Source organism: Rhipicephalus sanguineus, chromosome 9 (genome assembly GCF_013339695.2).
Source record: "Rhipicephalus sanguineus isolate Rsan-2018 chromosome 9, BIME_Rsan_1.4, whole genome shotgun sequence".
Classification (NCBI taxonomy): domain Eukaryota; kingdom Metazoa; phylum Arthropoda; class Arachnida; order Ixodida; family Ixodidae; genus Rhipicephalus; species Rhipicephalus sanguineus.
This window is the reverse complement of record NC_051184.2, coordinates 60086777-60109000: the sequence shown is the minus strand read 5'-3', so window position 1 is coordinate 60109000 and position 22224 is coordinate 60086777. Positions and strand designations below refer to the sequence as shown.

The 22224-nt window shown below is 48.9% G+C and overlaps 1 protein-coding gene and 1 non-coding gene across 2 annotated transcripts; one reads left to right on the top strand and one right to left on the bottom strand.

The window, feature by feature from the left end:
* Positions 1-14392: 14392 nt before the first annotated feature.
* Positions 14393-14464, top strand: Trnat-ggu (transfer RNA threonine (anticodon GGU)). Its single transcript has one exon. It is a non-coding gene; the product is annotated as a tRNA-Thr (tRNA).
* A 4645-nt stretch (positions 14465-19109) lies between these two features.
* LOC125759935 (uncharacterized) lies at positions 19110-21828 on the bottom strand. The gene is made up of 2 exons (XM_049419444.1): positions 21611-21828; positions 19110-19756 (listed from the first exon to the last, which is right to left on the bottom strand). The coding sequence occupies exons 1-2, from the start codon at positions 21826-21828 to the stop codon at positions 19351-19353; spliced, it is 624 nt and encodes a 207-aa protein (XP_049275401.1). The 3' UTR covers positions 19110-19350.
* Positions 21829-22224: the final 396 nt, after the last annotated feature.

Below are 22224 nucleotides of genomic sequence, written 5' to 3'. Positions count from 1 at the left end.
CAGCAATTCTGCCGTCAGCTAACCTTTCCTCTCGTATGAAACGCAGATTCACCCGAGCGCACTCGAGAATCTGCTTCACCTTACACCTGTCCCGGTGCTGCGACAGTCAAAGAAAAGCCCCGACTCGCCGGCGGCCCAACTACATCGAGGTCCTCCTCTGTACACTGATATCCAACCATCGTCTAGAGTGCAACACGACTCCGGCGGTGCCCATGAACAGAGGGTCAGCGCCGTTCCAACGGCACCACGGCCGGTAGGTCTGCAAGTAGAAGAACGTGGCTATCCAGGAAAGGACGTCGATAGACTAGTACAAGTGTCAGATGACCACGTTGCGTTGCGCGAACCTTACATTCGCGGAAGGACTGCGGCCCACCAGAGAGATCTCAAACCCACGCAAACGGAAAGTATCATTAAAAAAACATGGTTGATCCCTCCGTCATAGGAATCGGAATAACACGAAAGTAAAGCGTGCCCTTACAGAAGTAACTGAATGTTTACTGTACACTGATATAAGAATTTGCGAAATGTATATTGACGTCTGGCAGCTATAACACCGTTTAACGTGGATGTACCCACTTTGATATCATTGGTGGTACATCTCCATCCCGACTACTAACGTCTATGCTAAATGATTAAACAAACCCTTGTGGTAGCTGTAGTAGTTAACGGTGAAAGCGTAATCAGAGAACGAGGTGTGATAGCCAGAAGAGCGTCGCATATATTGGACGCAGAACTTCGTCACCATCCCACGCCATGTTAAAATGTGATTGAACACCACGGCCTGGACTAGAGGGAAACGCAAAGCGCGTCGTGCCGTCCCGCTAGCCCGGCCGCGATTTTTCTCGGGGCGAGCGCGTGAGCGGAGAACGCGTTGTTACAGCCACGTTAGGCAGGCGCGCGTCGCAGAAATATTTTCGGTTTTTATTAGCGTGATGCTGAGCGAGGCCGACGCTTTTACGACGCTTGGGTGAAGGTCGGCACCTCGCGGTGTGTTAAGGCATTGACAAAATTCAACTTCTATTGAAAACGCGCCGAATGGGACGGACGCGTAACGCGTTGCAGGTGCTTATTGTGGAGGCAACAGTAATTACGAATTACTTTACTTTGCTGCTCCCAAAGGGCAACACCACCCCGCTGACCGGGAGAGTGGTAGATATAAAAGACGCGTTTGTAAAGCCTCTGGAGTCTGTGACCGTGGCGCAGTGGATAGCGTGCCCGGCATCTGTTGTTGCGGACCGAGCGGTCGTGGGTTCGATGCCCGTTGTCGGAACTTTTTTCTTTGACATCTGATCATGTATATTTTTTCGAGATCATTTCCGTGACGGAAATACGTCACTGAAGTCTTGGTGGACCCCGGCATAACACACTTTCGTGTTAATAAGGAAAGAAGGCGTTCGACCAAAACTACACCGAGTATATTATACACACATATTTGGTTATCCAAGGAAGGCCGAGCTTCAGGAGAGGCTTCAAAAGACGAAAAAAACATGGTTGATCTCTCCATCATAGGAGTCGGCATAACACGAAAGTGAATCTTGTCTTCACTGAAGTAGGTGATTGCTTAATATAGATTGATGTATGAGAGGTGGCACAATGTCTATTGGTGTTTCGCATCAATAGCACCGTTTAACACGGTTGTGCAGTACTCACGGATTGAAACGGGACAATTTAGTAGGGGTGTGCGAATAGTGAAATTTCATCTCGAATCGAATTCGAATCGAATAGTGCCGAATTGTGGCCAAAAATGTCGAATATTGAATACCAAAAATTATATTCACAATTAAAAGAAAGAACAAAGAAATGAAATATGCTTATGTCCTCGAGTACATAACACTACCGTGACCCGAGTGACTGCTACCGAAACACAAATGTCATGCAGAAACACAAGCTGTTTCACATGACCTGGCTGCAGGCTCTCTCGACGTGATGTTTAGGTGTTTCCTGCAGTTGAAAACGGTAACAGGGCCCGGAACTTATTTACACCAAACGTGTAAATCAGATAGACGGTGGAAGCGGTATTACGCGCTTGTTTGGGAGTCTCTTTTTTTATTATTCAGCTTTTACGGGTGCGCATACATGGTGATAGAAGAGCCACCATTCTAGTCAGCAGCGGCACTCCTATCGTCCTAACGGCTAACAGAGGGGGGCACGGTAGCTAGTTTTTTTTTGTTTTTAGCGGTCGCGAAATACAGCTCATCTGACAATGTTGGGCTTCATCGTCATGAGAGATCCGAGACCAAAAATCTTCGGGTGCCAATTCCCAGCAGCGTTTTAACTGCGCACCCGAACGATGGGAGTTTCTGAACGAGTGATATGGTGCGGGCGTGGTGACTGCACAGCGTGAGCTAGTTTTCGCAAGTGAAACCAGTCGCCGAGGGTTTCGTGGGCTAAAGTCGGGAAGTTTTACGGCTTACGCGACCGAACTTCGCAAGAAGTCCGTGCCTTCGTTTCGGAAGCGAAGTTGTGAAGGGTTCGGAAGTTTTCTCATGTGTCTTTTTTTACGTGCGGTAGTGACATAATCTCCTTTATTATAAACATGCGCTCGCTTTTGAACCAGGATAATGGTGAAAGTTTCAACGAAAGGTCTACTGTAATGACGTTAGCGTTAGCTTTAGCCACCCCACCCTAACCAAGTTGCACCCTTGTCCTTCGTCTCCCTTTAGATATTCGTCCTGTCGAATTATTCGAAACTTCGAATACTAGCTATTCGAAAGCCGAATCGAATTATTCGATTACGTATTAATCGATTCGAATTCTGAACTCGAATATTCGCACACCCCTACAATTTAGGGCTAAGGAACGCACATACTCTTCTTTACACCATCTTCAGTTCCATTCATATCGGCGTAATTTCGACTCGAACGCGTATATCGGAGCTAACATTATCCTTAGAGACTAGATTATTCGCGCCATGACGTGGTTATCTCGAGCAATTGCGCATACCGGTCGTTATAGCGAAAAATTTTGTCTCGTTTCATCCCGTGAGCACTGTACTGACGTTGACGCTCTGTGGCGCATTTCCATGCCAACGAGTGACCTTCATGATAATAATAAACATTTGTGGTAGTTGAAGTAGCGAATATACACCTGGACACAACAAAGTGCATAATGAACACTGGTACTAGATGTGCACTCATTCAAAGCATCGTCATCTGAGTCGAGAAACGGCTAGGCACACGCTCTCTAGTAATAGGGTAACCTATGCTTCTGCGCACGCATACAATACCACACAGCGCTTCGGGAATGCGAGAGGCAGAGTACGTAGCTTGAGCCGTGAAAGCGCGAAGGCGCTTTCACGGCTTCCCGCTGGCGGCTTCCCGGCTTCTTCACGGCTTCCCGCTGGCGTGTCTCTCACTGAGAAAGTGTGTTCGAAGCTTGAGCCGTGAACATGCGAAGGCGTTCCACATTCCGCTGGTGTCTCATTACAGGAGAAAATGGGATAGATATAAGGCGCGTTTGTGAAGCCTCGTGTACATGTTTCGGTAGCGCAGTGGGTAGAGCGCCTAAAACTTATCGCCCCGGACCGAGCGGTTGTGGGTTCGACACGCAAGTCATCCGCGTCAACGAAACTTTAAACAACGAACCTGTTGTAGCTCGCCGCAAAACACCACAGGTGGACATGCACCACAGGCATTGGACAAGCCCCGCTACTGGGTACAGAAGGTGCGGGCGTTGAACGGGAACTCTACTCGGCGAAGTAGAGCAGGTGAAACACGTAAAAGAGCGAGAGAGACAAAGAAAGATAGAAAGAAAGAGGAAATAGAAAGAGAGAAAGAGAGACAAAGAAAGTGGTAGATTGAAATAGAAATAAGGGAAATAAAGACATGAAAATACAAAGACAGAAAAAGACATAGAAAGAGAGATAAACACGTAGAAAGACACGAAGAAGAAATACAAAAGAGATAAAGAAGCAGAGAGAGATAGAAAGAGTCAAATATACAGAACGAAGCCGAGAGACAGAAATAAATAGAATCGTAGAAATAGAAACAGACACAAAATAGAGATACAGGAAACAGAGAGATAGATAAAGAGAGAGAAGAAAGAAAAAAAATAAAGAGAAACAAAGAAGGTTACCCAGCTCCGCACTTCCTTCAGGCTTGGCACAACCACTGCGAAGCTGCCATAGCTTTTTCTTCTAGATTTTCTTTGTCACCTGTTCGTGTGCATTTGACCAACGCCATTCCCGTGACGGAAATGATGTCATTAAAGTCTTGGTGTACCCCAGCATAGAATACTTTTTTATTAAAATCCTTGAGCAGGGTGTTTCGCTGGAGCGAACGTTTCCAAAAGTGGGATTCTCTTCTTACTGCCTTCGAAGCAAACATGACCACTTCTCGAAATGTTGCCTCCGGCGACAACTCCTGCTTAAGAATTTTTTATGGTGTAATGTTAGTCACATGTCGGAAAAACGGGCACGTTACTTGAAAACGCGTCGAGAGATGTGACAAACACAAAGAAAACGAGTCATATACATTTGGCGCAACAGCGGTGTCATTGATAGGTTGAGTCTTTTTCTGTATAGACGGCAAATACGCTTTAATCATCACCTTTGGCAGGTAGCAAACTCTTGGCGTCCGGGCTGGATTACTCGAAGTAGAGGGTATTATTTGCTCGGGAGACCGAAACGTATAACTGCACGAATCAGCAGGGGCAAGTTACTGTCATCAAAATCTGGGGACAGTATTTACTATACCTTCTGGGGAAATCAAATATTTGTTCAGTCACTCTTGTGCGTCGGTGCATAAAACGGTGATCTTATGTGACTGGACAGATTGTGCATCGTTACGGCTAGTCTGGCGACGCATATCTCCAAAGGAGTGTCTTATACTGAACTGTTACATGTCTATGTTTGTCATGGCAAAGTTATTGAAGAGCTTGAATCATTGTGATAAGTGGGCATTGCTAAGTAGAATATGTCGAAAACCGCGCCTATATCTCTTCTCGAAAAACACTTGTACATTATTATTATTATTATTATTATTATTATTATTATTATTATTATTATTATTATTATTATTATTATTATTATTATTATTATTATTATTAGGTGGTTTTACGTGCTAAAACCACGATAGTATTACGAGGAACGCCACAGTGGGGCGACTTCAGATTACTTTTAAACACGTCGAATAATCCTAAGTACATGGGCGTTCTTTCATTTAGTTCTCATCGAAATGCGGCCTCCTTGACCGAAAAGCGAACCCGCTTCCTCGATATTTGCGATTCACAGTATATTTCTACCTATTCTACATTACTAGCCCGCTCTTTTTGCAAACATCAAATCGCTGTTGACGCCTTCCACCAGTGTTCTGGCGTCTACGACAATGGATTGTATAGACTAACAGCATTCACCACACTTACAGTTAATAAGAAACAATTACTTTTGACCTCTCTGCTCTTCACTGTGCAACGCATTTTCTTCCTTCCCTTTTTTTATCTCGAAGGTTTGCCGTATATCAGTGCCACAATTTGCCGGAGGGAACGACCGCTTCGCTGCCCACCTTGCGGGGCAGATCATCCCCGTGTCAAGGACGAACCAACCAGCATCGAAGGGGACGAGTTCACCGAGCACCCCGCAGAAGTCGCGGGCACGGATCGACCGAGCCACGACGCTGCCGTCTACGCTATCGCCGGAGTCACCCGCCGTAAGGACATCGAGAACGGGTAGTCGCGCTTCAACCGACGTCGCCGACGTCGCAACACCCGTCGAGCAGGGTCGGGTCCGAAAAGAGCAAGGCAAAAGTCTGCAGGATTTCCGCAGGAAGTCGCTGAACGCTGCCGCCACGGTTGGCGAAGAAGATGCTGGTCCCTTTCAGCGGCGCAAATCATCTGCGAGGGCACCTTCTTCGCTCTTACACTTAGCCTCCGTGAGGGCAAACGACCCCACCGGGTACCCCGGTCTGCAGAAAAGGAAGGCCTTACCGCCTCCCACTAACTCTTCCCGCACTCTGCCAAGGACCAAATGTCAACGAAGCTTCGGAAAGCACGCGGTCGCGACAGAAGCCTTGGAACGTCCTCGACGACCTTCCAAGACCCGATCCGCGGAGGCGTGCTCGTCTTCCTCTACGTCGCTCCGCCGCTGGTTTCCCGAGCACAGCGGTGCCTCAAGTCCCTACACGATGAGGAGCACGCCGTCTCTCTCGCCGACGCCGCAGGACCGATCCTCTCCCGAGAGCCAGTCCCTTTGCAGTAACCGGCCATGGCGCAGGTTCGACGCGTCTTCGATGCGGGAGCCGTGGCGCAGCGGCCCGAACGTGCGACCCTCGTCGCGCAACGCAGACAGCGCTTCGGCCACCTCGACCCCGATGTCGTCGCGGGAGTCGTCGTACTGCGGCGTGGGACGGGGCGAGGCGGCCGTGCACCCGGCTTGCGTCGAGGCGTCGCGGAACGTGATGAGTACTCCCCTGGTGTCCAGCACGACACAGAGATCATCCTCCGACAACAGCGTCAAGGTGCGCTTGACCTTGTGATCAGTTCGGTTCCGTGGTGCTTATCGCAGCCGAGTTAGGACACACTAGCAGGAAAATACACAACGCGGTTTTCTTTCTCTCTTGGACGTTTCAGCACGCCTGACACTTCTACGATGACCTCCCATCAAATAGTTGAATTTTCTGCAATCTTTGGAGAGTAAATCGAAGTCCACACCCTACCATTGTTTCATATTCTGCATATTCCATGAAGAGTGAACAAGTGAGCTTCATGCCCTACACAGCATCATGTTAATCATTGGGTGGTCATGCAGAAGTCATTGTAGCGCGAAAGAGCAGGGACAGAAGGACAGGACAGCGCAAAAGCTATGCAACACGGGCGGTACAAGAACAAGAAGTTTTACTGTATTGGGCGCTCATTTGGGCGAGTTAGTTCACGTTCACGATTATGGCAGCGTATGGGAGATCGTGACACAGGCAAATATTCGTAGTACATATGGTGAGCGCTGTACCAAGATCGCTAATTAGAAACGGCGTATTGCTGTTTATATTCACAGATGGTTGAAAATGACGTAAGGTCTATCCAAGCCCAAAAATAACAGATAAGTCATGCGGTGCCAGCAGAGAGGCAAGTTTTTTTATTTCCAGTGGTACCAGGATGTACCACTGTTACTGCTCCGGTGGTTTATCGACGGTACCATAACCACTGCCCAACTGAGAACAATATATTGATGGGCCAGCTCGTTTATCTGAACGACTGTCGGGTAACTGGCTAGCCCAATGAAGTAACGACACAAAAGTGGAACTGGAAAGAAGCTCGAGCACTGCTTTTCGAGCGCTGCTTTTTCTCTGTTCATCATGGCGCGCATTCCTTTACCGCGGTCCTGCTCAAATATTCAGTAAGTATTATTCACTTGACATCAAAAAATAAGTATCCACCTAAATAAAGCGTTTTTCAGTCTTCGTTTCTTTATACGTGGTCGCATAGTAACTGATGTACTTAGTCCCAAATGCAAACAGAATCGATTTGTCTGAAGCAGTGTCGAAGGACAGCTTTTTCCGCCGCTCCTCCTCTGTCTGTTTCCAAAATAAGCAAAATAAAGTTTGATTGATTGATTGATTGATTGATTGATTGATTGATTGATTGATTGATTGATTGATTGATTGATTGATTGATTGATTGATTGATTGATTGATTGATTGATAAAAAGCGAATGTATTGACCTCCACTTACACAAGCATCTATGTATAACAATCAATTTGATCGTTGTTCTGCATTGATTTGATTGTTCTCATACGTAACCGGGGTCATAGGCATGCTCACCGTTTTCTATTAGATGGGAGGGGGTGGCGGTTTTCACGCTGCCGTGAAGCCTTGCTCCAACCCCTATTGGATTAGTCGAAAGGAAAACAAACTTCAAATGGATGCAGACCTCAAAACGAACCAATGACGTGCTGTTCAGAACGACCTGTCATTGGTCCGTGGTATTCCAGGGGATAAAGGTGGAAAGTAACCCGCTCTTGCAATGCTAGGTAAGGGGCCATCGGCTGCCATATTTGTCAAAATTTTGCAAGGCCATAACCCTGCACATTGACAATGACAGGACTGGTCCGACTGATAAAGATATGGGGTTGATTTGGCGCCCTTCTTAGATGATCAGAGGGGACAGCCGTCTGCCTATGTCTCCTTTGGCGCAACGCTTAGGCCAATGTCTCCTTGGGCGTAAGCGTTGGTCGCAAACACTTCATTGATCTCGACGGTCGCGACACCTGATACGCAGCCGTGTAAACATGCTTCGTTTCTTCGGTCGCGTCTCCCCTCTAGCAATGTGGTGCAACAGGTGTCGTGGCCGTCGACATCAATGTATAGCGTCTGTGACCACGGGTAACACCAGCGGCTTCACTTCCCCCGTTGGTGTTGCCGCACAGTGAGCCCACTACCCCCCCCCCTCCCTCAAGGTCACTGGAACCAAGGGAAATACGTATTCGAGGCGACGTTCGGTTCCTCCTGTGTCCTCTTTGCAGAAGTTCATCAAGAATCACCCGACGTCTGCGATTACCTTGGCGCTGATTCTGGCGGCGGTGCTGTCCGGGTTCCTGCTTTTGCTGGGCTTCTTCATCGGCCTCGAGACCCGCGAGAGGCGCAGCTCGTCCGCTGCGTGTCGCTCCGAGTCGTGTCTGAACTACGCGCGCCTCCTCGCCGATTCGGTGAACACTTCGCTGAAACCCTGCGAGAGCTTCACGCGCTTCGTGTGCGACGGCTGGAGGCGCCGCAATCGGCTCTCGGTGCGCGGGGAGGCGTTCCTCTTCGAGCTGCGCCGCATGTCCTATCTCCTCCGCTCGCTACCCGTGCCGCACAAGGGGCAGAACTCACTGCAGAGGGCGGCAGCTTTCTACCGCAGCTGCGACGCCGTGCAGATCGGCGACGCCGACGAACTACCCAAGGTATAACGACGCAGACCTGGGGTGCTATTCAGGGCACTGTTAAATCCCACAATATTCGGTTAGCTCCGGATTAATCTCACAATTCCAAATCCCACAATACTCGGTTCCGATCCGGAATATTCAGTTAGGTGCCGGATTACACTGGCATTCTGCACTCTGTTCAATATCCGTATGTTGTGACTGATTGGAGACATTCAAAAGCAACTGGCATCTGCATATCAAAGCGATATTCCGTGTAAGAGATATATACATATAGGCTGAACGGTATGTCTTTGTCAAAACACTATGAGGGGGATGAGACAGACAAGGAAGCATACAAACACAGTCTAAACCACAGGCTTAACTAGTGTTTGTTTGCTTAATGGCCCCTCCCTCATGCTGTTTGACTTGGGTATGCGCCATCTAACCAAAGTCAACCACGTAGTTCGATACCTTTTCAATCGGTTAATATCTTGCACATCTCGGCGCCACGGAGGAAAGAAAAAATTACACCATCTCCCGCTAAAGGGGACCATGAGGCGATGCGAAGCCGGAGCACTTGCACGATCGCGTTCCGTTGGCGTTCGTTGGGCATGCTACCGACCTCGCGTCGTGGAACGCGAAGAGGGACGCTACGCGCGTCGTATCTTCCATCTAGCCTGGCCGTTAATTCTCACAGGGCGAGCGGGGAACGCGGTCGACAGGCGGGCGAGAGAGGGGCAGCGTAGGTGAGCAGAGAGAGGGTAGGGGGACGCGCATGCGCTCGAGCTCACCGCGGCGTTGCGCAGGAGAGAATTTCGGCATGTCTAGCCCGCGTTTCAGATGAAGAGTGGAAAGGGGAGGGGAGAGGGGGAGAGGGAAAGTGGTGAGGGACAGTGGAGAGGGAACGTGGAGAGGGGAAGTGGAGAGGAGAAGGGGAGAGGGTGAGTGGAGAGGTGTGCGGAGAGGGTATGCGCATGCGCAGTAAGGGTGGTCACGCCGCACACCACCACCACCGGATTGAGCTCCGCCTTAAGATACTTCGCATCTAAAAAAGTAGGAGGGAGCACGCCTAGCGTTCACAAGCCAGCCTCCTCTGAAGCCGCTTGCTGCTCGCGTTCGTGGCTTATTTCCCATGATGCTCCTGTTTCATTTCTTTTCTTGGCGGGCTCATGAACAAAAACTACTAGCGCGCGCGCCTAGCGTCCACAAGCCAACGTCCTCGGACGCCGTTCCCCCCTCGTACTCCAAAACTCACCGCTTACATATCACGTGGGGTTGCTGCATTTCCCAGCACGCCCCTGTTTCATTTTTTGGCTGGGCTTCAAAAATGTCACGTGACGCTCCCTCCTAGTTTTTTTTTATTCCTCCATGCCCGGTGCACACCATAAGACAACCGGCCATTTCAGCTTATCGCCTCTAAATGGCTCCTGAACCACTTTTCAAGTAATCAACGGATGATCTCGCTATCGGATTTTTTTTTTGCCTCACCAATCGATTGCCGTAAAATTTTATTAAATCCGTCAATTAAAAACGAGCTGAGTTACATGGATTTGTCGCAAGCTTTAAGCGTTTTCTCTCTTCTCTAGACCCGACGAGTGCTTTGGAAGCTACATAGGGTACTATGGAGTGATAGCAAACGGGAAAGAAGTTGCGTCAGCGTGCGTAATGATCTGTCGTTGTCATTCCTGTGCGCAAGTGTGGCTCACTGTGTAATGTTAGCAGACCATAGAGCTCAGCGCCAGCAGGTGGCGGCACCTCGTGGCAAGAAACGCATATGATCCAAACGCTGCCCTTCATTTATGTCGACTGCATGCTATCGATAGCCATAGCCAATAGCATGAAACAGATAGCATGCTACTGAACCATAGCACGCCATCTGTTGTTTGACGTGAAACAGCAAGTCCACCGAAGAGTGTGAGGACGGGCCTCCGTATGAAGAGAGCGCGCTTGAGAAAACTGCAAATTCGCGCGCCGCTTTTAGGCTATCCTTGCCACCCACGACTTCAAAATTTGGTTGAACTGTTCATAGGAGTTTGATTTCCACATGATGTGTTTTCTCACCAAACATGAGGGGTAGTTATTGACCTCTTTATGCTCTGTCTGTTTTCTCAGCCGCTACAATGAATAAATTGGCACCTCCCAAAACATGTGAAAGTATTTGTACATGGAGACGCCTCGCCTACCTGGTTAAGACAGTTCTGGGCTGTATGTTTCTCTGAAACTGAAGGTGAAGACAGCGCTGCTCGAGGCGGGCATCGTGTGGCCTCGAGTTCCCAGGGAGTCCGAGCACGTGGACCTCCTCCGCACGTGGTTGCACACATCGCTGAAGCTTCACTGGAGCTCTCTGCTGGGCATGTCTGTGCTCTGCTCGGCCAACACCACCAGGGTCATACTGGAACCACGGGGAGAGTTCCGTCGCATCAGGGACAAGCACAACAAGATGGACTCCAATGTCGAAGAAGCGGAAAACTACTTCGAGACGCTAAGGTAAGCGCTGCACTTTGCGGAGTGGCTACATAGGAACAGAAGCAAACACACATAACTTGTACTACAAGCGCGACGTCACCGTAATTTTACCCCACCTAAGCTGTCGCGCACGCTGTCTAGCCATCAAAGATTTCTAGCGTCGTACCGAGAAAAACGCGCAAACCACTCATTTGCGTGCGTTACTTTTTAACAGAAGAGCTGTTTAACGTCGAATTTGAACCGTTCTGTCCTTACGCTAAAACTCGGCGCAGCTGAGTGAAGGTGGAAAGGAGAGGGAGAGGGTAAAGCATAGTATAGCCATCTATTATATAGTATAGCAAAGGAATAGAAGAGGGAAGTGAGTTCGAGGGCAAGGAAACCAGGAGGGGAGAGGGTAAAGCATAGTCATGTATATTATAGTATAACATAGCAAGAGTGTGGCAAGGAAGTGAGGCTCAGGAGGAGGAGGGAATATGGCAAGAGGGCGGGTAAGGGAACTAAGGCTGAGGAGTGGTGTGAGGGTGTGAATGCGAGCAAAGAGTAGGGGCGAGGTTACAAGCCTAACATAGCCACGTACAGTAAGTATAGCAACGTATGGGAAAGGAAAGTGAGGATGAGGAGTAGATGGCAAAGCATCGCCACGTGTATTATATTATATAAAAGGTGGTGGGAAAGGGAAGTGGGTGAGGAGGAGTGTGTGTGTTCTTTAACATTGCTGTACCCCTTAGCTCTACATTGGCTTGCACTCCATCTCAGAGGCTTTTCTTCATCTCCACTGTTCCGTGGTCATTGCGATGTTAAGCCAATTAAAGCCCCGCATATTTTTTTTTTCTTTCGCACGCAGGCAGGAGTTTGGAAACGCCACCGATCGGTCAGCGGAGGCTGCCGACGCTACCGTCAACTTCAGCACGACCAGCGAGCTGGATGAAGCGCTACTGCACAAATTGTACGACTCCGTAAGGTTTTCTCCCTACAGCTCCGTGCTCGACTCGGCGGTGCTGTTCGAAACGGTACCGGGGCTCAACAAGGGACGCTGGCTCGCCGAGCTGAACCGATACAGCGGCGGCTGGGGCCACGTTATCTTCGAGTCCACCCAGCCGTACTACGTGAAGACATTCCTGCAACTTTGGAAGGCGCGTGGCGAGAGGGATATGCATTTGTTCTACTCTTGGGCCGTCGTGCAGACCGCAGCATTGTATGCCAATCGACGACTCCTCGTCAACTTCTACGGGCGGTAAGGAGTATTTCAGAATGTGGTGGGAAAAACATTTAGGTTTCCTTACCCTATCGGGACAAAGGGGCAAGCGAAACTTCGCTTGCGCGCGTCTCATGTACCACTTTTCTTTCTTTCTTTGTTTCTTTTTTTCTTTCTTTCACTATATCGTTCTTTATTTCTTTCCTTCTATCGGATTGCGCAATGCTCCCTCCTAACAGTTTCCCTCCTCCATGCCCGGAATTGGGCAATTGGACCTTCCTCCGCGTACTCAACAGCGCAACATTTCAGTTCCTACAGGCAACACTGACGCTCATGCGTTCATATCCAGGCAACACTGAAATGTGGTAACCTAAAAATGGCAAGTGACCTCAATTAGCGGTCAGATTGCATGACCTCGATAAATCATCAGATTTGTCATATCAGAAACGGTGGACCACCAACAATCCCGCGATCGAGAGAGCATCAGTTATCGCATACATTTACGCATGTGACCGGCGCACGGCCGCATTTCTGTACGCCCGCCAGCACCGGGTTTATTGCGTATGACAAGGCCACTCAGATCTGCGAGTTATAAAAGCTTCGGTTAAGAAGAAAACGCACTGAAAAGACATGTTCTCCAGCCAACGAAAATTATGATGTGAATATAAACCTCATTTGCAGATATTTGAAAACTTCCCAGCCACGGTGTGTACATCTCTCTTATCAAGGTGCGTGATCGGGCTAGGTATACTCCATGATATCGTCTTAGCGCAAAAATACTTGTGGGCAAGCGAAGAAATGGCTCGTGTGTATCGTATCAATTTTGTCCCTTGTCCAAAGCTCTTTCTGTAAGACGACACCTTTCTTGTTGAAAGAAAGAAAGAAAGAAAGAAAGAAAAGAAAGAAAGAAGAAAGAAAGAAAGAAAGAAGAAAGAAAGAAAAGAAAGAGAGAGAGAAAAGAAGAAAGAAAAGAAAAGAAAGAAGAAAGAAAGAAAGAAAGAAAGAAAGAAAGAAAGAAAGAAGAAGAAGAAAGAAAGAAAGAAAGAAAGAAAGAAAGAAAGAAAGAAAGAAAGAAAGAAAGAAAGAAACGTAGTGGCCAGGCACGCAGACTCATTCGCTTGTCCCCGTTTTCCCGATAGGGCAAGGGCTCACGAATGTTCTCGTTCCACAGCGTACGTTAATGTGGTTAAAACCTACTCACGCTCTCCGCAGAGAGGACAGCCTGGACATGTACCACGGCGCGCTTTGTCTCAGCAAGGCGTACTTGCTGTGTGGCAGCGAGTTGTTTCGCGAGTACTACGAGCAGCTGTTCTCGGAACGGGCAAGGGCCATCGCGCAAGGTGTGGTGGCCGGTACGAGACGGGCGTTTGCTCAGCGCCTCAACCGCTGGCCACACCGGAATCCCAACGTCACTGTGGTACGCGACTGGCCTTCACCTGCCTCGCCCATCGAGTACTTCGATCCGCGCTCCAGAGCACAGCGATCGTACCAGGTCTGCTTGCGCTCCACAGTGTCTCTGCCATTCATGTTAGCCACAGATTTGTGGACAATGTCGCACAACGGGATCCCTCGGTCACGCGCTAGAATGGAGTCAACCCAATTTTTTAATGCCACGTGATATTGCCATATGATGTCGTCACTTGGTCATGTGGCTTTTCAACTCAAGGCTCTTCCGCGGTCACATGACTATTTACTTGACGCGATTACTCAGTCATGTGCTCGCCAGTTGGGTCGAATCAACATTTTATGTCACGCACCATTGTCAGATGACTTCACCTCTTCGCCATGTGACATTGCAAGTTCTTGCGTGGTCACATGACTCTAACAAGATGTCCAAGATGTAGAAGACGTCCAAGATGCACAAGATGTATAACATAAAGTGGACGGGAGGATGACCGCCGCCGTAGCTCAGTGGTAGAGCATCGGATGGGTTATTCGAAGGTCGCAGGTTCGGTTCCGGTCGGCGGCAGGTTAGCTTTTCGTACACTTTACCTTGTTCCCATTTATATCCTAATTACTACAAATAACATCCTCTATACTTGGCATTATTTTCTATTAGTTCTCATTATTATCGTGTCTAACAGAAAAAGGAGCCCTTCAAATTCATCTTCTTTCTTTCATTCATAAAAAGATGTGATCACTTCAAGGGCTCGAATCGGGACATGGTTCGTTTCCCCGCGTAAGCTGGCTGGGCTTTGCCCCAGAATCTCCTCTGGTGAGATAAAACCCGGCGGTTGCGGAAAGAAGCACGCTTCGGCGTATACAAGATGTGCGACTGGCGTCGTGTACGAAATACCGCTGTCTTGTGGGAAGTCTTACGTGGGCCAAACCGGGCGCTGCGTGAACGCCCGTGCAAGGGAACATGAGCTCTCAATTAGGAATAATGGGAACGCGCATTTACCTGCGCATTGCCAGGCTTGCATGTGTGCACCGGTTTTCGCGAACATTAAGATATTAGGCAGGAGTAAAGATACTACCGCCCGTGAACTGATGGAGGCGTTCCATATATCTGCAAGAGGGAAGGCATGTATTAGCGACACGTCCGTATCATTGTTTGATAGTGAACGCGCTTTTTTGAGTGCTTTTTGTAACCGGTTAGATTTGTGACCATGTGACCACGTGCTCAGGATCACCCTGTATCATGAGTATATATTGAAGGTTGAAGATAAATAAAAGTTAGTTGAAAGTAGCGCCTGTCCATGTTCAGTCTTCCTGTGTCCCTGTCTTGTTTATTTGCGCTTCCAGTTTTTACCTTCAAGTATGAACCAACTCGCCCAGTTACAAGTTTTATTGAATGGTCACATCACTTCAGCCCTTAGCCATGTGACATTGCAACCTAAGGTCCTTGCGTGGTCACGCGACTCTTTTGCATGACGGGATCACTTGGTCAAGCGCTGAAGTCAAATTAATTTTAGAGTGCAATTCAAATCAATTTTATCACATTACATCACCACTTCGTCAGATGATATTAGACTTAATATTCTAGCATGGTCACGTGATTATGTCATATGATGTGATCACTTGACGAAGTGCTCGAATTGGGCAAAATTAATTTTCGAATCATCTGCGACAACTCTCGTGACGTCATCGCTTGGCCTTGTCAATTTTTTGCCGATAGAGTGTTGACGCCGACGGACGAGGAACGCACGCAGGATTTTTTCGCTTCAGGGGGCACATAAGGCTTTCGCGTTAACACCGCAAGGGCGAAGCAATGAATGCAATAGCAACGAATTGGAATACTATACGAGGTAAGGCTAGCAGGTAACTCTCTTAGCATCGGACCTGGCGTAACACGAGAAAACGATGGCATACTGAAACGTTGCCGCTGCAGCGAGCGAAGCGACATTCCTGCTGTCTTTCGTTTCACCGCAAACGCACTGGTGAGAACATGCACGCACAAACGTGTGAGCCGTCTGCTAATCGCTGCGAAAGCTAGGGCGCGCGCGCCCACGCCCGCCCACTCAAAGTACGTGGTTCTTGCCGGAACTCCTCCCCCCCCCCTCCCTAGGGAACCATCATGGCCACTACGGTCGCAGTTTGGGCCTGTTGGTTTACCATTAGTATACACAAAGGGTTGTAAGTTTGCACTTCGTGTGTCTCATTGTGACTCTGTCTCAGTCGAGCAACATGGTGAATTCTAATCCTCATGCCCATTTGGTGCGACGAAAGACCACCGGTGCGTTTTCTCTCCGCGTGAGCAGCGATCGCGGATTGCCCTCGCAAGCTTACACTCGCACACGGCGCGCCAGGCTATGTAAAAGCCCTTGCATTTTATACGGAGCATCACGGCCACGCTGAAGGCAAAAATACGGCATGTAAATGTTATCGTAATGACGGCTACATCGTTAGAAATCCATGAGCAGCGAATAACGCAATACTCGTCTTTCTCTTACCAGCCACTGCCCGGCGAGTCGAAACTGACCGATATGGGCAGCTCTTTGGTCGATAATTGGCTAGCGGCCAAGTTTAACCACCTGGACCTGTCCTACCTGCTGGCCTCCGAGATGATCGAGTATGCCGAGTGGTTCGTCCTGCTTCCGGGCTACGACTTCGCTGTGCTGCCCTATGCTCTCACCTTCCCATCGTTCGACGAGAGCGGCACGCGGTCAATGAACCAAGCAGGCCTCGGGAACTACGTCGCTGACGCCTTGAGCCGGTTGTTCCTGTACAGGTATGTTCTACAGCGAAGCTCTCTTAGTCTACCCTGTGGCATCGTCATCGTTCTCGTAGTAGTAGTACTAGTAGTAGTAGTAGTAGTAGTAGTAGTAATAGGCGTCGCGAAGGTCACGTGATCTGAGGGGGTGTCAATAAACACATAATTAAAAAAATAATGATGCTCGAAATGATGATCACCGTCAGTACGAATACCGCGATAGCAATTCGCACTTTCGTTAATTACAATAATTAGAGACTTACATTAGTCGTAATAAGCCATGGCAGGGCAGAGAGTGCGCACATTTGTCAGGAATTCGGCTGCGCCAGCGGCTTGGCCAGCGGCAACCACGTGACGCGAGGCGATCACTGAAGCGTCATTGCCAGAGCCGGCAGGTCGCGTGATCTCACTAAGGATCACGTGACGCCAGGCGTTCGCTGGAACGCCATCGTCTGAGCGCGCTGGTCACGTGATCTCGCTTTTCCCAATCAAGTGTAAGCGCGCGCACCTCAAATCCTAGCGGCGGAATTCGCGACTATACCTACGTGATCTCTCTCGTCGATCACATGCACTCACGAGCTTAAGCTTCCCTATCCGACGGTTTCCACGGCAGTTGATGGAGGCTTGGGGAAATGACAAATCTTTGAAAAGATGTCGCTGGAGCCTCCAACGACAGCCCCTGTTGAAAGATTTTAAAGCGATAGCGTTAAAGAGCTCGTTTCACAGACATTCCAGGGGTTCAGTACAATCAATTGAAAAGAAAAAGAAGACAACCTTCGTCTTGGATTCTTCTTAGGCTAATTCATTAGCGACAGTGTGTGACTTTCTTCTTCTGTCATTCACTCGCGCAGCTACCGTCACAACACGAATGGCCTCCCTCTTCTTCGGTCACTTGAGTGCGCCCGGAACTATAGTCGACCCCGAGATGGCCCCGCAATCTACAGGACCCTGCACCTTCTTCGCACGCTGGCCATAGAGGTGTCCCTCGACGCTTACCTCGCCGCCCAGTCCACGATGGGCGACGCGTACCTTGAAGGTCTCCAGCAGTACGGCAGCAGGGCGGCACTGTTCTTCATCGCCTCCTGCTACGCCCACTGCAAGGGCAGCGACAGCTTGCCGTCCTTCAGTGGTGACGAGTGCGACTGAGCCATTCCGAAACGTCCGAGGCTTTGCGGACGCATTCGATTGCGATCCCGTTACTCCCATGAACCCCGTAGAAAAGTGCGCCCTGATGTGAATCGGTGTTCCGGTGAAAGGACACTGCTCTGGCTTCCCTTTTAAAGGTGCAGGAGAACGTTATCAGGATTTTCGCAAGTTCGCTCTTAGCATATTGTGAATATGAGATTTTTTCTTATTATGCTTAGGTACACATTCGCGTTCCCTTTTATGTAAGCTCCCGGGCATCGACGAATTCAAATGATGTGATGCACTTTACCTTGTGAATACTTAATTATAGCATTCCTGCTTCATTTCTATTTGACTGTCATTTGTCGCCGCATCGATGACATGAATGCTGATAAAGGTGGGTGCCCCGTTTTTCGATTTTTAGCACTCACGTGGCTATGTGGTTTTAAAATATTTGACTGCCACGCAGAATGCCTGCGCTCATTCTGACTAGGCCCTCGATTTTTATTACTTGCATCAATCGACATTTTTTTGTTTTCGGATAACGCAGATATTGCGCTCACAGCCAACGCTGCCGACGCAGACACCACATTTTCTGCGTCGCGGGCTCCTTAAAATAATGAACAAAACTTTTGCCGCTGAAGTTTTCAACCCGTTTAAAACCTTGGGTGCTGAAAGTTGTTGACACAGCCCTGTTTTCAGGCAGAACACTAGCGGAAAATAAGAAAATTTGATGAGTTTTTTTTTTTTCACAAACTGCCGCTTCTAGAGGCCACGCTCTGAACTAGAAGAGGCGGTGTTTAACACGCCTAAAACGGGCATGGCTGGCCCGCTTCTCTCAACCCCATACGCGCTTCCGATCGTTTTCACTTGGGACGCGGAATTGCCACAAACACGTCCCCACCCAGGGACAGGGTCCGACACACGACTGACACAAAGAGACTTTCGAAGCACACATACACACAGATATAAGCTGGGATACTACAAGAAATGAACGTTCCCGAGTATGGTCAGAAGTCAAAATGTTTTTTTTTTTACTTTTTTTATTGCACGCACAACAGGGTACGCTGTCTAATAAAACCCCCACCAAAAAAACTAAAACAAGTTCTAAAACCGCAAATTCTAAAAACAAGCAATAGGTCAGAGAAGCCAGAGCAGGTCAGTAATTGAAATTTAAGAACAAGCCGTGAAGCGAAATCTCAACATAAACTTCGGCGATAAATAAAGGTTTCTTATGAGTTCCTCTGTATATAAGTACATACTACGAAAAAAAAAAGATCGAGTATTTGGGGAGTATTTCTGCCACAACTAAAATCGTCATCTACCAACGCACTAGCATTATCCCCGCGGTCCCGGCGCTTCCCGGTCACGAAAGGCGTGCGCGCTATCAACGTGACACGGCATACTTGATTGGAAATAGATGAGAACTGGGCTTTCAAGAAAGGAAACGCGAGCATACCAGATGACGATTACAGCTGTGTGGCAGAAATACTCCCCAAATACTAGATTTTGTCGCTTAGAGTGTAAGAATGGAGAGCTCCATTTGAGTGGAGGGGTCGGGCAACTCCACACGGTCGCTACGAGGAAGAGTCCTCTGCGGACTGCTGACCAGGATTGCTACGCGACGTCGGGTCAACCTCCATGTCGTCGGCATCAGCCCTCGCGCTTTCGTCCTCGCTATCGATGTCGCTGATGCTCAGTTGTGCCAGGGCTTTACTCTGGCGGGACAGGTCGTCCGACGAGCGCCGGCGGCGAGGGATGCCCGAAACGACGGCGGTCACGGCGGGCGTCCTTTCCCGCATTCGCGCCACCTTGGCGGGTCTCGTGCCGGGTGCCAGCCTCTTCACGGGACTCCTCTTGACGACGCCCGACGATGAGCCGGCCTCGAGCCAGTCCCGTTCCAATATAAAGCTAGGCCTATGCGGGGATGCGAGGCCCCCGGATCTCGAAAGCCAGGGGACGCACCCTTGCCTTCGAGGCGACCTATACCAAAAAACAAAAAACAAACAAAACGCAAGTGAAAAATGTGGCTAGGCATTCCGGTCCTCCGAAAACGGATGTGCGGTGTAGCTGCTGAAATCTACAGCTACAACCGCCGAGGGCTGCACACCGTGGTAGCGTCGCGGCTAACGCGTCCGACTGTTTCTGACTATTGAACACGGTACTGGTGAACAAGGACAAAATACTGGCGAACAAGGGCACGGACTAGTGGAAGAAAGTGGCGAACGAGGAACATCAACTAGTCGAAAGAATTGAAGAACAAGATCGAGAACTAGTATAACAAGGACAAAATACTGGCGAACAAACACAAAGGCAAGTGGAAGCATGCGATAAAGCACAAAATACTGGCGAACAAATGACACGAACTAGTAAAAACAACTGCCGAACAAACACACAGACCAGTGGAAGCAAGTGGCGAAACAAGGATACGAACTTGTAGAAGCAAGTGGCGAAACAAGGACACGAACTTGTAGAAGCAAGTGGCGAAACAAGGACGTGAACTTGTAGAAGCAACTGTCGAACAAGGACATGAACTTGTAGAAGCAACTGTCGAACAAGGACATGAACTTGTAGAAGCAACTGTCGAACAAGGACATGAACTTGTAGAAGCAACTGTCGAACAAAGGACATGACTTGTAGAAGCAACTGTCGAACAAGACATGAACTTGTAGAAGCAACTGTCGAACAAGGACATGAACTTGTAGAAGCAACTGTCGAACAAGGACATGAACTTGTAGAAGCAACTGTCGAACAAGGACATGAACTTGTAGAAGCAACTGTCTAACAAGGACACGAACTTGTAGAAGCAACTGTCGAACAAAGACACGAACTTGTAGAAGCAACTGTCGAACAAAGACATGAACTTGTAGAAGCAACTGTCGAACAAGGACAAAATACTCGCGAACAAAGACACAGACTAGTGGAAGCGTGCGATAAAGCACAAAATATCGGCGAACAAGGACACGAACTAGTAGAAACAACTGCCCAACAAGGTCAAAATATTGGCGGTCAAGATCATGGACTAGTCAAAACAACTGACGAACAAGGACAAAATACTGGTGACTTCATGTAGCCGTGGAAATGCACGATATTAAAAAATTTCGTCTTATACTCGAGTACAACTTTTCTTGGCAGTGAAGGGAAAACTACGGGGGCGGAGCTTCTGCACATGTACTCCTGAGCAAAGTAGTCCAGGTTTGGTGCGTTTCTCGTACCGCTGTGGAAAGTGATGGCTACGCGTAATCAGCGTGTCACATCGACGCAGGCGCCGCTTAGCGTTCGAGGTGCACATGAAAGGCGGGACTTCCTCACGCGTGCAAAAACGCAAAATGACATGCATGGAGTAAAACAAGTACAAATACCTCGCTGGTGGGAGCTGCATCCTGTCTCAAAGAGCTACATGTACAAAATAAAGGAGTATTTTTAATGCGGACGCAATGCTGGGATTATATTCAGTAGCGGTAGGATACGCGTGATTTGGCTCCGTAGCCTTTGCTTCATTGCCAAGAAAAATTGTCCCCGAGTATAGTCTTAAGCAGCTTAAGGCGAACGCCTGTGACAAAAATTCTTCGTCTATTGTGGCGTCATAGCGCTCTCACGTGACGTCATAAGGCTCCCAGAACGTGACGTCGTACGGTTCCTCATGGGTCTGACGTCATAAGGCTGCCAGGAAATCTCATTCCGCAATGTTTGTCTGAACACGAGGGCTGCTATGGAAATGGAAGCCACCAGCTTACGCGCGTAAATGTCCTAGTAAAGTTTGCGCGCACCCTGGCGAAGCTATATAACGACGAGCGGTAAAAAACAAGGACACTTTCTCGGGACCCAGTAGCTAACCTTTTGTCGGGGCTCTGCTCGCTCGACGTTCCCGAGGAAGAACTGGCATCGTGAAGGTCTCGTTTGGATATCCAGACAGGTATCCGGGACCCGGTCGCTCCGGCGGACGGCTTCGACCGCGGGGGGCGCGTTTTCTTCCCATCGCCGTCTTGAGAGGGACGGCCTGAGTCGAAGAGAGACGGCAAAGCCAGCTCTAGAAGACAGTGTTCTTGCCCCATACCCTCTGCTAAACTCCCCTCTGGTTCCGTGTCTCAGAATGGGAAAACTGTCAGTCCAATGCCCGCCACGGTGGTCTAGTGGTTATGGTGCTCCACTGGGGACCAGAAGGTCGCCGTATGCAATCGCGGCTGCGGCGGCCGTATTTTCAGTGGAGGCAAAAATGCTTGACACCCGTTTGCTTAGATTTAGGTGCATGTTAAAGAACCCCCAGGTACAGAGGAACGTGTTGCTGGGTGAGTTGGTACTTGCTAAAAGACAGTTTCATAGTCTTTTAACACCCAGGTGGTCGAAATTTTTGGAGCCCTCCGCTACGGCGTCCCTCAATCATATCGTGGTTTTGGGCCGTTAAACTTCAACAACTATTATTATTATTGTTAGTCGAAATCACCATAGTG

Bases quoted from the DNA above. Each gene is read 5' to 3' on its own strand.
- LOC125759935 (XM_049419444.1), bottom strand. From the start codon at position 21,828: ATGGGGCAAGAACACTGTCTTCTAGAGCTGGCTTTGCCGTCTCTCTTC. The intron at 19,757-21,610 runs GTTAGCTACTGG...TTTTTGGTATAG, and splicing joins GAGCAGAGCCCCGACAAAAG to GTCGCCTCGAAGGCAAGGGT.